Genomic DNA, 16,387 nt, shown 5'->3' with positions numbered 1-16,387 from the left:
CTGCCATTTGTCAGAAATGGTGTAGGGTTTCCTGCTTGGGCCGGGGTGGTGGTGGTTGGGGGGTTGGACTAGATGACCTACAAGGTCCCTTCCAACTCTGTTAATCGGTTAATCTGCTAATCAACTGAACAACTCCAATGTTTCTATGAAGGCCAGGTTGAGCCCACTATTTCCCATTTTTAGTCACAATATTTTTTCACTGTTGTTGGGTTATTTTGCACCTGGCCAGAGACATTCTCAAACTCCAGGGGTCAGCTTTACTCAGGAAGCTGAGCGGTGGAATAAAGATCTTCCTTACTCAACACGGCCTCTACTGCACGGACTACAATTCTGAGAAATTTTCAGTTGCTACTGAAGAACTTTGGAAGGTGTACCCCAAGGAACATCCGGAAGGAAACAGTCAGGAGTCTCCTCAGGTAGTTTTTGGGAAGGCTTCAAACAAAGGTAGAGATAAACCTGGGATCTTCTCCTGAAAAACAAGTTCTTTAAAAAGATGTTGAGACTCTAGAAAGAGTGCAGAGAAGAGCAACAAAGATGATGAGGGGACTGGAGGCTAAAACATACGAAGAACGGTTGCAGAAACTGGGTATGTCTAGTTTAATGAAAAGAAGGACTAGGGATGACACGATAGCAGTGTTCAAATATCTCAGGGGCTGCCACAAAGAAGAGGGAGTCAAGCTATTCTCCAAAGCATCTGAAGGCAGGACAAGAAGCAATGGGTGGAAACTAATCAAGGAGAGAAGCAACTAAGGAGAAATTTCCTGACAGTGAGAACAATTCATCAGTGGAACAACTTGCCTCCAGAAGTTGTGGATGCTCCAACACTGGAAGTTTTTAAGAAGAGATTGGACAACCATTTGTCTGAAGTGGTGTAGGGTTTCCTGCTTGAGCAGGGAGTTAGACTAGAAGACCTCCAAGGTCCCTTCCAACTCTGTTCTTCTATTCTATTCTTTACTCCTCTTCCTTCATGCCAATGTAGACGGAGTTGTTTACGTCCTCCTGGCCGCTGTTCCATTTGTGGATTCTAGGATAGATAATCAGCAGAACTCTTGACACTTTAGCAGATGCTTTTCCAATGAAGTTCTCTCTCAGGCTTTGCTCAGCTCACAGCTGCCCAGCCATCCTTCTCCATTGGAATTGCAAAATGTGTATGGCATTCCCCCCCACCCCCTCCATCAGTATTGCAAAATCTGGACGGTGTCTCTAGTGCAGCCACGTTTAGAAGATACTCTTTACATGCCTGTGAGTCCCTGGGAAATGTTGCCCCCCTAAAGAGATCCCCCCCTTGATCCTGAATTGATCCAGACTGGTGTTCCTTCCCCTTGTCTTTAAACAGCTGCAAAGAGGGAGGGGCCCCCAGGGGAAGCACCGCCCCCTTCTTGGAAGAACCTGCTGGGTCCTACACAGAAACCCTTTGCAGCTCCGAGCTGCTTCCCAGCTCTCTTTCGCTTTGATTCCTTCACGCCTGTCCTGCCCTCGCAACTCCTGTTCTCTTCTTCTTCTCCTCCTCCACACAATTGGGGTGTGTGTGTGTGTGTGTGTTTTGGAATCAACAGTGTTTTAACTCTGGGGGGTGGGCGGGGGTTTTGCCATGAGGAATACGAACCAGTTTTTTGTCTTGGCTGTGCTTTCCTTTGCTGTGAACGGTGAGTAGCCTTTCTCCTTCTGTACTCTTGAAAAGAAAAGCTTTTTTGAAAAGCTGGGAAGCAGACTTTTAGCAAGAAAAGCAGACCCTCCTCATCCTCATTTAAAAAAAAAAAGTCCCTCGTTTGCTAGGAAAATTATCCCTTGAGAAAAAGAGGTATGGTGGGGATGGGGGGGGGGGGCGGAGGGCCCGCAGTGTTTTAGCAAGATGTGAAAGTTGAAGGAAGTTGGTGTTGTGTGTTGACATCTTTTGGGGTTTCAAGCAAGATCCGCCCACTGTCACAGTTCAACAGCCAAACTGGTTTTTGCTGCAGATGTTTCTTTTGATCAGGGATAGCAAAGAATATATCCAGGACGGGACGCTTATGTGGCAAGGTAACTGTTTGGGGGTTTGTCCGCTTGGAGGTTTACTGGGAGCAGATTCTGGTTGCCCTTTCTTTGGGCTTTTCACCGATGCTTTAAAAAGTGGTTTACAAAAAGGCAGGCGGGCACGTGAAGAGCGGCCGAGGCACAAACGGCTCTTCCTTCCCTATGTCTCCTGCTGGTACCGTCGTAGAGACTGCTTAGGCTGGCATAAATTGGCAGCACATCCGGCAAATAAAGACTGATTAGTCGGGGAATGTGATTTCATAACCGTTAATTGAAATCATGCCAAACTGGCTGGTAAACGGAAGGGTGCTTCGTTAAGGCCACGCCGTCTATCTCTCTGGTTTTCACGACTTGACTCTTTCTATTGTGGCTAACCCCCCTTTTCCAAGATTTCTTACCCCCATGGCTAGTTTTGGAGGTCCACCACGAGAAGCATTTCAAGAGGAATGGGTGGAAGGAGCAAGGTCAGAGGCCAGATTTAAAAATGGGACCTCCAGCTTTGGCTTTGAAGTTGTTTCCCCCCCCACTTCTCTCTCTTTGGCTATGTTAAGTGGGGAGGGGGGATTGTAAGGTAAGGATCTTTGTTCCGCTTAGAACTTACTAGTTTCCAATGCTGCCTTTTTGCTGTAGGTCTAGAGTGCCCTAGCGTATAGAATTTACTTTGGTGTCAGGAGCAAGTCACGTTTTTCAGAGGATTTCGATAAATCAGAACCGTTCACATTCAATAACAGAGGAGAAAACTATGCCTACAATATTTTCAACCTTTCCTCCTTTTACTTTACTGGGGTTAGAAAAACTGAAATGATACACAGGTTTCTAGGAGGGGGGCGGAATAGAAAAGACAGCCGTTACTATGTCGGTTCTTCAAGGCAAAAATTCCAAAATCTGTAAGTAGGCAATGTTTCTATTAGGAGTAGCTAAAAAACAAACAGACCCAAAGGGTGTGCAGGATGTTTCCAAAACAGTGTTTCAGACAGAAGCTAAAGAAAGTCGGAGACTGGAAAAGGATCCAGAATGTCGACAATTAAACTGAACGTTTCAGTCCCCCAATTGTGCAACTCAGCGGAAATTTCAAGATAGATTTGTGGACAGAAGGCAGAATTGGTGCAAAGCATTTGTACAGCCCTGTGGGCTTCTAGAGGGAGAGAGAGACCATGCTGAGATAAACCAGCCTTCTCCCACTGGGCGGCTTCCAGACATCTTTGGACTACAGCTCCCATCACTTCCAGTCGACATGGTGTTTGCTGCCTGGGGACGATGGGGTTCGTGTTCCGAGCCCACCCCGATGGCTTCCGGCTTGAGGAAGAGTGATGCAATCCGTCTGATTATCTGCAGGAACCTGGCATTAACCAGTCCAGGAGGACAGAGAAGAATGGGCTTCCTTTTGAGTGGAGACGATATTGCAAGGCTCTGCAAGTTTGTTTGCCAGCTACCCTGCAAAGAAATCAATCCTATTTCCAAAGTGGTACTCGCTTTAAAGTGCTCTCTTTGACGCGTGACTTTTCCTCCCCCCCAACCCCCCACAATTATTAGAGAAGCAACTTGGCTGTGGGACTGCTGCAGAAAATAAACCAGCTGTTGGAGTCACAGCGCATAAGCTGCCCATATCGTTTGGCGGGTGGCTTACTAAATCACTCATAGCTGGATTCCTTTCCTTCCATTCCCTTCCCTCTCTCCCTCCCTTCCTCCCTCTCTCTCCTTCCCTCTCTCTCCTTATCTCCCTCTCACTCTCTTTTTTAAACCAGCCAATTGGATTCCTCTTCTTCTGTTCCCCTCTCCCTCCCCCCCCCCCACCCCCTTTTTCCCTCTCCCACCCTCCTTCTCTCTCCATCTTCCTCCCTCTTCCTCTCTCTCTCCCTCCCTCCCTCTCCCCCCCTCTTTTTTAAACCAGCCACTTGGGTTCTCTAGGCCTTTCAGACAGCATGTACTCTTGGTTCAATGTAAAATAATTTAACAGACAAGGTGCAAAACTGTACTGGCCACATCTATTTATGGAGACAAGAGAGAGGGGAAAAGCAGTAAGATAATTTTATTGTCTTTTTCTTTTTTTTTTACTGCGAGCAGACTGGCCTTTAGGAAGAACACATAAAAGCGACCAGAGTGTTGTGAATCTGACTGTTTAACGCATCATGTGCTCAGTATTTAATTTGGTTAGGATCAATGATTCTTAAAATTGATGGGAAAGGATGAGTTTTTGAAAACACGGAAGGAACGGTTTTCTGCACACAAACACATGAGCCTCGCAAATGGATTTGTGCAGACCGTCTGCTGACATCTAGTGGATCGCAGTCACAAAATAAGGGCAAAGTTACCCCAGACGCTAGAATAGGATGGGATCATTGCTCATTTAGGATCTGAGCTCATTAATTTGGAGCCCTTTTAAATGGACAGAGGGAAAAAGAGAAGAGGAGGGTAACGAAAGCATTCAAAGAGATTTCCAAATCAACTTTCAAATTAAACTTTCCTAGGCCCACCACCAGGTATTTTTTAGGCGTATTTCTAATACAAGCTATAGCCATTGCTTGCCCTCAGTCTGCTAACCCCAATGAGTAGAGCTCATATGATGGATGGAACCATTAGCCATGGATATATAAGCCAGAATTGGCTGGGGACACCCAACAGATCAAGGCCAAACTGGAAAAAATATGCACAACAAAAAGAGATTGGACAGACATCCAGAATGGTAGATAAGGTCTCCTGCTTGAGCATGGGATGGGAACAGAAGACCTCTAAGGTCCCTTCCAAATCAGATTGCATAGTTTAGATCAGGGGTTTCCAACCTTGGCAACTTTAAGCCTGGAGGACTTCAACTCCCAGAATTCTGGGAGTTGAAGTCTTCCAGGCTTAAAGCTGCCAAGGTTAGAGACCCCTGGTTAAGATGCTAGTTTAGATGCTAACCTGGAAAGGAACCAATAGCCTATCAACGTTCTGGAACACTTTTCTAATTCTAAGGAGAAGCAAGAAAGAAGACTTATGAGTTACTCCAGGAAATAGTCACATTCTCAGCTGGCTTGTCCTCTTTGGCCAACGAAGAGTTGGCCAACTTTCCGTAGGGCTCTCCTGGGTTGAATGGTGGGTTTATCAAGGATAGGCTTCTGCCTCCCTTCTGTGACCCAGTTCTTTCTTTCCTACTTTACAGGAAGTGAGACGGCTGACGCTGAAGAGAAGTTAATGAACCATCTCCTCAACGCTTCACGCTACAACAACTTAATTCGCCCAGCCTTCAACTCTTCACAGTTAGTTGTGATAGAATTGCAGGTTATTCTGTCCCAGCTTATCAATGTGGTGGGTGTGGAGAACCCTTTCTGCTTTCAAACTATAAAGTCATAGTAGTAGTATTACAGCCATAGAGCAGCATGTGTGTGTGTGCATGTACACAATTTTTTTCTATCATAAAACAACAAACAAAAGGGTCCATTTCAAGGAACTGAAGGCATGCAAACGAAAGGACGGACGCGTCAATAAAATGGTCACTTAGCCCTCACTTTTCTCCGTTTGCCAGTTTATTTCCTGTACTGCTTTTAAATTCCAGGGGATACTCCTTGCAACTTTTAGTTCTGCATTTTTAAATGTAGCTGTAAAAAGCTTTAGTGTGCTAGGCCTATACACGCTTGGTGGGGGTAACGTGAGATACTACTGCATGTCTCCCAAACTGTAATTCTAGAGTAGTGTTTCTAATCTTAGCAAAATTTAAAATGTATGGACATCAACTCCCAGAATCCCCTAGCTGGGGAATTCTGGGAGTTGGTGTCCACACATCTTAACATTGTCAAGGTGGAGAAACCCTGAGTCCATGATAACACTCTCATCCAGCATTGGATATATTTTTTTTTAAATTTGTGTTTCATTTTTTAAATTTATGTTCCAACCCCCTGCCTGGGCTTCGGTCTTCAGAACCCAGGATAATGGTGTGATCTCTGTTTCTTTTCTCCTTCAGAACGAACGGGAACAAATAATGACCACCAATGTCTGGCTCAACCAGGTGAATGTCGACGGGTATCTCCAAGATTTCTAAGAACTCTGAATTGTATACTTTCTGGCTGCAGAGCCATCTCTTTGAGAATGGTCTTTCAAGGAATTTATATTTGACCTTCTAACAGTAGATCTGAAATTTCTCTCCCAGGAGTTTTCAACGAATGCCACAGACCAGTGGTGAAATCCAATTTTTTTTTTACTACCGGTTCTGTGGACGTGGCTTGGTGGGCGTGGCTTGGTGGGTGTTGCAGGGGAAGGATACTGCAAAATCCCCATTCCCTTCCCACTCCTGGGGGAAGGATACTGCAAAATCCCCATTCCCCACCCCGCTCCTGGGGAAGGATACTGCAAAATATTGCATTCAGTTTTGGTCGCCACGTTGTAAAAAGGATGTTGAGACTCTAGAAAGAGTGCAGAGAAGAGCGACAAAGATTATTAGGGGACTGGAGGCTAAAACGTATGAAGAACGGTTGCAGGAACTCGGTATGCCTAGTTTAATGAAAAGAAGGACCAGGGGAGACAGGATAGCAGTCTTCCAATATCTCAGGGGCTGCCACAAAGAAGAGAGAGTCAAACTATTCTCCAAAGCACCTGAGGGTAGAACAAGAAGCAATGGGTGGAAACTGATCAAGGAGAGAAGCAACCTAGAACTAAGGAGAAATTTCCTGACAGTTAGAACAATTAATCAGTGGAACAACTTGCCTGCAGAAGTTGTGAATGCTCCAACACTGGAAATTTTAAAGAAAATGTTGGATAGCCATTTGTCAGAAGTGGTGCAGGGTTTCCTGCCTAGGCAGGGAGTTGGACTAGAAGACCTCCAAGGTCCCTTCCAACTCTGATATTATTATTATTATTATTATATTATTATAAAATCCCCATTCCCTCTCCACTCTGGGGCCAGCCAGCGGTGGTATTTGCTGGTTCTCCGAACTGTTCAAAATTTCCGCTATTGGCTCTCTAAACTACTCAAAATTTCCGCTCCGGTTCTCCAGAACCTGTCAGAACCTGCTGGATTTCATCCTTGCCACAGACCATCCAAACTGGAAATGGTGGTGGAGGTTTTTTCCCCTTCTCTGGTAACGGACAATCTCACATGAGAATACTAGACGACAGCTGGGAAGTTCTGCCACCCCTATTTCTAATTCTTTTTTTTTTTTAAATCAGGAGTCAGCTTTTGCCAAATATAACTTTTATGTTTGGTACTGTAGGTATGATTAAAACAAACCAGCACCACCAACCACACACACACACACACACACCTCAGCCCCAAATGGTTAGCAATTTGTGCCTCCACCAGCAAAAAGCTGCGATAATCTAGAAAGAATGCCTCTGATAGCATCTTTTAAACCTGACAATTTAATCGAAGGCTTCAGCTTTCCCGAACTGCCGTGACTCAATCCATCCATGATGAAACTGCTTCGACTGATATGGGATTTTGTCGATGGGAAGGTGAGGCATTTAACCCTCTCCTTAAATACCACATCAGTCATGCTGCATGCAGCATTTGAGGGTAGGGCGGCTGCGATTCCCAAAAGCCGATGCCTTCCCTGAACTTGTTAGAAGGTTGCAACCAAGCCAAACTTTATTTTATTTATTTATTTTATTTATTTATTTTTGTCACAACAATATATGTAGGTATCATACAAAAAGATTATATAGTAAATAAACACATATATGGGTAAATATAAGGAGGTATAAGCATATATATAGGAAGGAGAAAAGAAAAAACAATAGGACAGGAACGGTAGGCACGTTTGTGCGCTTATGCACGCCCTTTATGGTCCTCTTAGGAATGGGGTGAGGTCAATAGTAGAAAGTTTTTGGATAAAACTTTTAGGATTATGGGAAGAGACCACAGAGTCAGGTAAAGTATTCCAAGCACTGATGATTCTGTTATAGAAGTCATATTTTCTGCAATCTAAATTAAAGCGGTTGACATTAAGTTTAAATCTATCAGTTGCTCTAGTATTATTGCTCTAGTATTATTGCAATTAAAGTTGAAGTAGTCTTTAACAGGAAGGACATTACAATAGATGATTCTGTGAGTTAAGCTTAGGTCTTGTCGAAGGTGACGGAGTTCCAAGTTTTCTAAGCCTAGGATTTCAAGTCTGGTGGGATAGGGTATTTTGTTGTTTTCAGAGGAATGGAGAACTCTTCTTGTAAAATATTTCTGGACTTGTCTGAATGTTGTGCAAAGTGACTGAAAAATGTTGTTATGCGCTGCTTTTAAGGAATGGACAGATTATCGCTTGGCCTGGGAACCGTCCGAATACGAAGGCATCAACAAACTCAGGATACCGGCTAAGAAAGTGTGGCTCCCGGACATTGTACTGTACAATAAGTAAGTCGGTGTCTCTTCATAAGCTAAGATTGTGCATGGGGCGTCTCTTCTGCTTGATGCCAAGAGAGACTAAGATTGAAAAAGAATGCTGTTTGGAATCGATGTTCAAGACAGTCATTTTTTGAACCAAACTAGGTGTTTATTTATTTCTTGGGCTTCCTAATGGAATACACTTTGCCGATTGCAGAATTGTTGGTCTGGGAGAAAGTGTTCAGTCCTAAATTGTTTCCGTTACTTAATTATAAATGGATGTTCCCCTCAGGAGGGCATTCATAGCATTAAAAGGTTGACACCAGCTGTAAACTCGTTTTAACATCCATGATATAGTCTAGGTGGGCTCTCCACACTTGGCAGCATTTAAGACTTGTGGATTTCAACTCCCAGTATTCTCCAGTCTGGCTGAGGATGGCTGGCTAGGGAATTCTGGGAGTTGAAGTCCACAAGTCTTAAAGTTGCCAGGTTTGGGCGAGCCTTGATACATTCAGCAGCGTCGAGTCAATATGGATTGTGGCAGCCCATCTTTTTGTTGTTGTTGTTGTTAAATAAATAACTAAAAATCGTATTTTTCTTTTTTTACGGTTTTCCTTTTGGGTTTCGTTAGCGCTGATGGCACCTACGAAGTCTCCGTCTACACAAATGTGATTGTTCAGCACAACGGAAGCATGTTGTGGATGCCGCCGGCCATTTACAAAAGTGCCTGCAAGATTGAAGTGAAGCATTTTCCCTTCGACCAACAGAACTGCACTCTCAAATTCCGCTCTTGGACTTACGACCACTCTGAAATTGATATGATATTGAAGACTGGCTCGGCCAGTATGGATGACTTCACGCCCAGCGGGGAGTGGGACATTGTGGCCCTCCCAGGTCGAAGAACTGAAAACCCTTCGGATCCAAACTACGTGGATGTGACATACGACTTCATCATCAAAAGGAAGCCTCTTTTCTATACCATCAACCTCATCATACCTTGCGTGTTGATCACATCCTTGGCTATCTTGGTGTTTTACCTGCCATCGGATTGCGGCGAGAAGATGACCTTGTGCATCTCTGTCCTGCTTGCTTTGACTGTTTTCCTGCTCCTGATTTCTAAAATCGTCCCTCCAACTTCTCTGGACGTTCCGCTGATTGGGAAGTATCTGATGTTCACCATGGTGCTGGTGACCTTCTCGATTGTGACCAGCGTCTGTGTGCTGAACGTCCACCACAGGTCTCCCAGCACTCATGCGATGCCTCCGTGGGTCAAGGTGGTCTTCCTTCAGAGGCTGCCGAGCTTCCTCTTCATGAGGAGACCGCACAACCAGTCGGCGAGCCAACGGTTGGCCAACCGCAAGAAGAACAAAGCAGAGCCTTCACCTTCAGATTTCTCCAGCACATACAAGGATTGTACTTACTTTGTGAATGCAGCGGCGGGCCAAAGATACAACGTGAAACTGACAGACAACCCTGATCACGTCGGCAGCCATCAAGACCTGAGGTTACGATCCTCCGTCAAGTTTTCTCCCGAGGTCCAAGAAGCAATTGAGGGAGTCAGCTTTATAGCGGACCATATGAGGAGCGAGGACAACAATGAGAGCGTAAGTGACACAAAGCGTTCTTCCCACTCCGAAACTCCTAGAATTTCCTTTCTCCCTGGAGCTTGAGACATTTGTTCTCTGGCGCAGAAGGAAAATAAGGAGACGCTCCCTCATTTTGAGGGATGTGTATTGGGTTGCTTGGTGGATAGATCGGCTACGATGGAGATGACTGCAAGGGGCATCTCTTGACAAAATGTTGTAGTAAATCAATCCTTGGCTCTTCTGAATTCTTGTCAAACATGCCCTCTTGGGAGGAAGAGGTGGCTTACTCTTGAAATATGGAATCACAGGGTTGGAAGGGACCTCGGAGGTCTTCTAGCCCAACCCTGTATCATTCTGGACAAATGGCTGACCGGTCTCTTCTTAAAAGCTTCTGGTGATGGAGCACCCACATTTTCTGGAGGCAACTGATTAATTGTCCTCACAGTCAGGAAATTTCTCCTTAGTTTTTAGTTACGCCTAATTAACACTCATTGGAGGGGGAGGGGAGGGGGGGGAACCCCGCAACTAACCCAGCTTGCTTGAGAATAAAAGGGTTGACAACCCCAGCTTCCCACTCTTCAGTAAGAACAGCTGCATTATTATCTTGTCAACTTTTATTTTTTTTAAAAGGCAGCTTCTCACTGTAAAGTGTTGACAAACGTTTCTGCAGGAAGAAAATGCCAAGAATTCAGGGTTGGTTTTTTTTGGTTTGTGTTTTTTATTGAACCACAAAATTCCACAATTATCAAGCTCAGTCCCTATATATAAAATCCCCACTTCATTCATTCATTCATATATATATATATATATATATATATATATATATATATATATATATATATTTGTTTTCTGAGGTTTTCGCGGGTGTTTGCATGTAGGTCCTTGGCTATTCGGGTTCTCTCCCGCGTAAAATTGGAAGTGTCTTGGCGACGTTTCGACGAAGTCTCATTCGTCATCTTCAGGCTTCAGCCGTGCTTCTGGGAGCAAGAAGCACGAAGCTGAAGCCTGAAGATGACGAATGAGACTTCGTCGAAACGTCGCCAAGACACTTCCAATTTTACACGGGAGAGAACCCGAATAGCCAAGGACCTATATATATATATGTGTGTGTGTGTGTGTGTCTTTGGTTATTCGGGTTTTCTCCCACGTAAAATTGGAAGTGTCTTGGCGATGTTTCGACAAAGTCTCATTTGTCATCTTCAGACTTCGTCGAAACGTCACCAAAACACTTCCAATTTTATGCGGGAGAAAACCCGAATAACCAAAGACCTACATACAAACACCCGCAAAAACCTCAGAAAACATATATGTGTGTGTGTGTGTGTGTGTGTGTGTATTGAGGGGTTGTGGGAGTTATGGTGGTCCCCCCTTTTTTCTACCCAACCCATAGTGTGTGTGTGTGTATTTGAAATAGTTGTTTCTACCCATTTTTTTAGCCTTCACCTCCCCAGTTCATTTGTGTGTGTGTGTGTGTGTGTGTGTTTCTTGAATTGCAAACAGGAAGCCACTGAGGACTATTGACCAAAAACAAGCTGGGTTGGGGAAGGAGATGAAGATGTCGCAACGGACAGTTTATTAAAGATATTTAATTGGTTTGTTTCTCCAGGTCATTGAAGACTGGAAATACGTGGCCATGGTGGTGGACAGGCTCTTCCTCTGGATATTTGTCTTTGTGTGTGTGTTGGGGACCACTGGATTATTCCTGCAGCCCCTTTTTCAAAACCACCTGCCTGCCATGAGCCCATAACCTGAGCGGAATCTAACTCCAAAGAGTGCTTGTTCACAGGATGGGAAGTTCCGAGTTCCACAATTTCAATTTCAAGTTTCTTTATTCAGATCTTGAGTGTGTTTGTTTATTTGTTTTTTTGTTATTGTTTTTTTTTTTTTACTGCTCCTTCCCAGTTGAAAATGAATAATCTGTGCAACATCGTTACTGAGAAGACCCAAGAATAGGTTGGAAGGACTTCTATGATTCCCTTTTAGCCGGAACTCTTAAATTAACTGTTTTGGTTTGGCTTTTCCGGGGAGAAAAAAATTGTACCACTGTTATTTTTTTTTATTTATTAAAGCACTCTTCCTCAGCTGGTTCTGCAGTGTTCTGCTAGGGAGTTGTGATGGGCTGGCCAAAACGTAGGTTGTGCAAGGGACGCACAACCCTGGTTTTCATTTAGTTTCGTGGACAACTTTAAAGGGGAAAAGCAAGGAAAAGAATTATTTTCAGACTAGATGGTTTTCCTTACTAAGTACTGTATGATCCTGACCGCCTGATCCAGACATCTAAAGAGGGTCAGCTCCCCAACCTCCATTCCTTCCAGAATTCCCTGAAAAACATGAAGCAACAAAACCGTTCTCCTGCAGAACCAAGAACCTTGGGCATCAAAGACCTGAATTGACCCATCTAAAATATCTTTTTTTTTTCCCTCTTTCATTGTTGATCCCCACAAAAGTTTGCAGACAACCCAACTGATATTTGGGCCATTCGACTCCTTTCTCTGGTTTTGAAAGGGGTCCTTTTCTGAAGGTGGTTTTAAGTTCTTCCTGAAAAATTGAGAGCCTAGAGAATCCATCCAGATTTCGGGTGGTTATAAGGCTGTATCTTTAGATTAAGAAGATATAAAAAAAAATCCCTATGAGGCATTCCTAAAAGAGATGATTGGTAGCCTGGGCTTTGTTGTCTGCAGATATCACGAAGCTGAAGGTGGGAAAGATTCAACTCAGAGTAGCTCATCCTAGTGACAGTAAAACACGATTGACCATTTATGGGAGAGGGCTGTAGACATGTTCGCACACTCTTATTCTATGCATGTTCAGAGTAATGATCCAAGAGTTTTGGCTAAAGCATTCATGTAGGGAAAGGGAGCCCAGGGGAAGAAAATAATGTGACTGTGGAGGATGGATCTAGTAGTTCTGAAATGTATGAAACCACATTAACAGGTTTTGTTGGGGTCAGCTGTAGCCACGGAAGGTGGTGACATGTAGAGGCATGCCATTCAATGCCCAAGGATTGTGTATTAAAAGAGTATTTTATTTAAGCATTTTGTGTGGGAGAGGTTTTGTTATGGTTCATGTCGCTTCCTGTTGTTCCATTTTTTCCCCTTTCCATTTTAAAAACTGGTACGTGCATCGTGCTACAGATATATACTTCCTCCTTCCCCAAGGTTTAAGTAGTACCATATATTTAAGATTGGGAGGTGGTGCGGTGGCCTAGAGGTGGAGCTCTCGCCTCACAATCAGGAGGCTGTGAGTTCGAACCGAGGTAGAGCAGATATTTCTCTCCCTGGGCACAATGAGAATATATCTACTGAACAAAACTCTGCATTGGCGACAGGAAAGGCATCTGGCCAGTAAACACTCAGCTCCATCCAGATACACACACACACACTCATTCATTCATTCTCAAGATTGGGCAAAATGGAATCCTGACCTATTCTGATCAATGAGGCTGTAGCAGGGGGGAAATGCTCCTGGTTTTGACCGGATCTCATGATCCGGTAGCGATTGTGGCCGGTAGTTTGGCGATCCAGTAGTGATGGCAGAGCGAAGCTCCGCCCACCAGCCTGGATGGTAAAAAATGTGTTTTTTACCTTTTGCACATGTGCAGAAGGTTTTGCGTACCACATGTGCACTTCTGAACCGGTAGGGAAGGTAAGTAGATTTCACCCCACGGCTGTAGGCTACTAAGTGTAAAAGCGATTAAAGGGTGCAATTTTAGTTGCTCCAGCATAAGGAAGACCTGGAAATCAGCACTATCTCAACAGCATTTCTAATATTTACTTCATTGGTCGATATATCACTGTCACAAAGAAAATTTTTCCAATACAGTATATGCGCTCAGTGAGTAGGCAAGAAGTCCTTGACTTAAGACCACTCGCTGAGTGACTATTCAACATTAGAACAGCACTGGAAAAAAAATTGACGTGACCGATCCTCGTACTTACAACCATCACTGTGCCCCCGAGTTCACGTGATCCCAACTATAGTCATTAGTTAAGGACTATCTGAAAATCATTCCCCAATGCAGGATTTCCACGTTCAGGTTTGGCTTGTATGTTGTGCTTAAAACCATGAGCGTTTTTCACTGGTGGTTTGACAGAACCGTATCACATTCATCATCCAAACACCATGGCTTATAAACCACAATAGGCAAGTTCTAAGGCACAAGCAAGGTATCTTATAGCTTAGCGTAGCAGGAGAATCAACTCGCAAACTTCACATTCCCTTCCAGCTCAGGGTCTATCGTGAAGTGACTTAAATCTGTGACCGGTTCTCCCCGTACCTTTTCCTAAAAACAGCTGCTTGGGTTCTGATTTGTAGGAGCCAAAGCCATGGGATATGAGGTTCTCAAAAAATAAATGCACAAAAAGCACCGTGTTGTGCCTCGCCCGCCCTCCTCTCCTCAGCCAGGCCCCTCCCATCTCCTGCTATCTGAGCCAGAGTCTGATAATGAAGAGGAACGGCCTGGCATGCCTCCAGTCCCCAGCCCTGGCACCATGCCCGGACAGAATGAGCAAACAAACCTCCCTCCTACAGCATGTGAGCACGAAGCCAGCCACGTGCTAGAATTGCCGGCAGCAGATCAGGAGGACGGAAAGTCACAGTGAACGGATCCCCGCTTCCGGAGAATGGAGAGGCGACGTCAGCAAAAGGAAGGGAGGGGCAGGCCTGGATAAGTGCTGAGTCATGGAGCCACACCCCATGGCCTATATAAAGGATCTGCTTTTTGGCATTCCTTGAGTCAAGCAAAGTCTCATCTGGTTTGCTGAAGTCACACCTTGGATTCCTGCCTGCCCTGAGAACTCTGACAGGAATTTGGCAAAGCTGCAGAGGCTTCGTGGCCACATTTGATACAGACTTCCCAGACCCGGCCGTCGGAGGGGGACTGGGACACGACACACCGTGAGATCATGAACTTTCCTCCAGGTAAATCCGTTATCAACACTTGCAAAGCAAGAAGAGCAAATCAACAGCTGCAATAACGGGAGACACGCTGCTTTTGTGGTGGTGGAAGATTTTACCTTCCTGGCTGACACGGTTAGACAAAAATACTCATTTGCTAAAAAAGATGAGGTTAGAAAGTAAAGCAGCATTCCGCAAATCCCAACTCTCATTCTACAAAATCATTCTCCAATTCGGTCCATCCCACAAAGCACAAAGGAACATAGGCATCTATTCCTATACTTAGAACTGCAGTCCGTCAACCTGCCCATTAATTGCTGAATTTGTGTTTAAACGTCAGAAACACAGAGAGATTGATCGGCCTTTTAAGAGAGGTAACTAAGAATGCTGGAGATGGTCATTCATAAAAGAGGGTCACATTTTTTAAGGCCAAAAGACCGCAGTACAATTTTGCTGACCTAGAAGGACCACACTTCAAAATAAATAAATGAATAAATAAAATGGAACAAGGAACGCCAAAGGCAACACACAAATTTCTTTCATTGACATGTAAAGGTAAACTAAGTCCATGTTTCTTTTTCTATGTATTTGATCAATTCATCGGACAGGACAATTATAGGGCACACCTATTTACGGGGTCAAAATCACAAAATTGTGTTTCATTTATTTTGGGGATGCAGAATGAGGGGGGTGGGAATTCACTGGAGAAAGCAATTCTGTTTGGAAGAATAAGCGTTAAAAAGAAACCAGGCAGGGCATAGAAAGATATGGAGAGACCTGACCCATAGAATCGTCTATTCCCGAACATTCTGGAGTGAGGGAATTGCAATTAACAGAATCATAGAGTTGGAAGGGACCTTGGAGGTCTTCTAGTCCAACCCCTTGCTCAGGCAGGAAAACTCTGTACCATTTCAGACAAAACAGTTGTCCAATCCCACCAAGAGAAAATTGGGGATTGACTTCTCTGTTTTCCGCACACCCACCCACACAACTCCCCAGCCACCAATCGTTTCCACAAAACAGCTTATGGGAACTGCTCCCATGGGGGGCTGTTTGGCTCCTGGGCTTGACAGGCTGGTCCGAGCGCCAAGTCCCAGCCGTAACTCATCATTGTCCTCATCCAGGGTCCAAGCTAATTCATTAACAGGCTTTGCCAGCCACGTCTGCTCCAAAAATCTTATCTGAAGACAAGCCAGCTCGGCAACCATAATTCCATTATGCTGTTTTCATTTCATCAGACCTATTTTTTTTTAGGGGGGGGGGAGGAGGAGGATGGAGTGGAGAAGAGAGAAAACTTTGGCGTGGAATTCAGAGGATGGGTTTAATCCTGCCCTGCATGGCTTTCAAAGCAACCCAGCTTCTGCCGTACAGGTATAATAAGCCTCTCCTTTTCTGCCCATGCAGCCATGTGGATAACCAGCACCCCGTCCCTCGCTGGGGGCTGTGAGCAAAGGGGCAGGGCTGTCGTTAGAGAGAAAGAGAGGAGCTGGCAACCCCTGTGGTTCCCCAGTGCTGATGCTTGCCCGTTTCTAATGCGTGCCTCCCTCTGAGTTCAGCCTTCCTTCCCTCTTTAAAATCCCGGCGGGTAAAAATGCCACCCACTGAT

At 44.7% G+C, this 16,387-nt stretch overlaps 1 protein-coding gene across 2 annotated transcripts; it reads left to right on the top strand.

The window, feature by feature from the left end:
• Window positions 1-1,439: 1,439 nt before the first annotated feature.
• CHRNB4 (cholinergic receptor nicotinic beta 4 subunit) lies at window positions 1,440-12,896 on the top strand. Of its 2 annotated transcripts, none has more exons than XM_058156165.1 (6): window positions 1,440-1,646; window positions 5,153-5,298; window positions 5,951-5,995; window positions 8,220-8,329; window positions 8,931-9,903; window positions 11,492-12,896. In XM_058156165.1, exons 1-6 carry the CDS (start codon window positions 1,592-1,594, stop codon window positions 11,630-11,632), a joined length of 1,470 nt encoding a protein of 489 aa, XP_058012148.1. In that variant the 5' UTR covers window positions 1,440-1,591; the 3' UTR covers window positions 11,633-12,896. The 2 variants fall into 2 exon arrangements, with proteins under 2 accessions (XP_058012148.1, XP_058012146.1); XM_058156163.1 differs by lacking the exon at window positions 1,440-1,646 and adding an exon at window positions 1,949-2,019.
• The last annotated feature ends 3,491 nt before the right edge of the window (window positions 12,897-16,387 follow it).

This window comes from Ahaetulla prasina, chromosome 13 (assembly GCF_028640845.1).
Source record: "Ahaetulla prasina isolate Xishuangbanna chromosome 13, ASM2864084v1, whole genome shotgun sequence".
Taxonomy (NCBI): domain Eukaryota; kingdom Metazoa; phylum Chordata; class Lepidosauria; order Squamata; family Colubridae; genus Ahaetulla; species Ahaetulla prasina.
This window is presented reverse-complemented; position numbering and strand designations above follow the sequence as displayed.

What these genes read in the sequence shown, in the direction of transcription:
- CHRNB4 (XM_058156163.1), top strand. Translation starts at nt 1,959, where the DNA reads ATGTTTCTTTTGATCAGGGATAGCAAAGAATATATCCAGGACGGGACG. An exon ending in CGGGACGCTTATGTGGCAAG is followed by an intron (nt 2,020 to 5,152) that starts GTAACTGTTTGG and finishes CCTACTTTACAG; the next exon opens with GAAGTGAGACGGCTGACGCT. An exon ending in TGTCCCAGCTTATCAATGTG is followed by an intron (nt 5,299 to 5,950) that starts GTGGGTGTGGAG and finishes TTTCTCCTTCAG; the next exon opens with AACGAACGGGAACAAATAAT.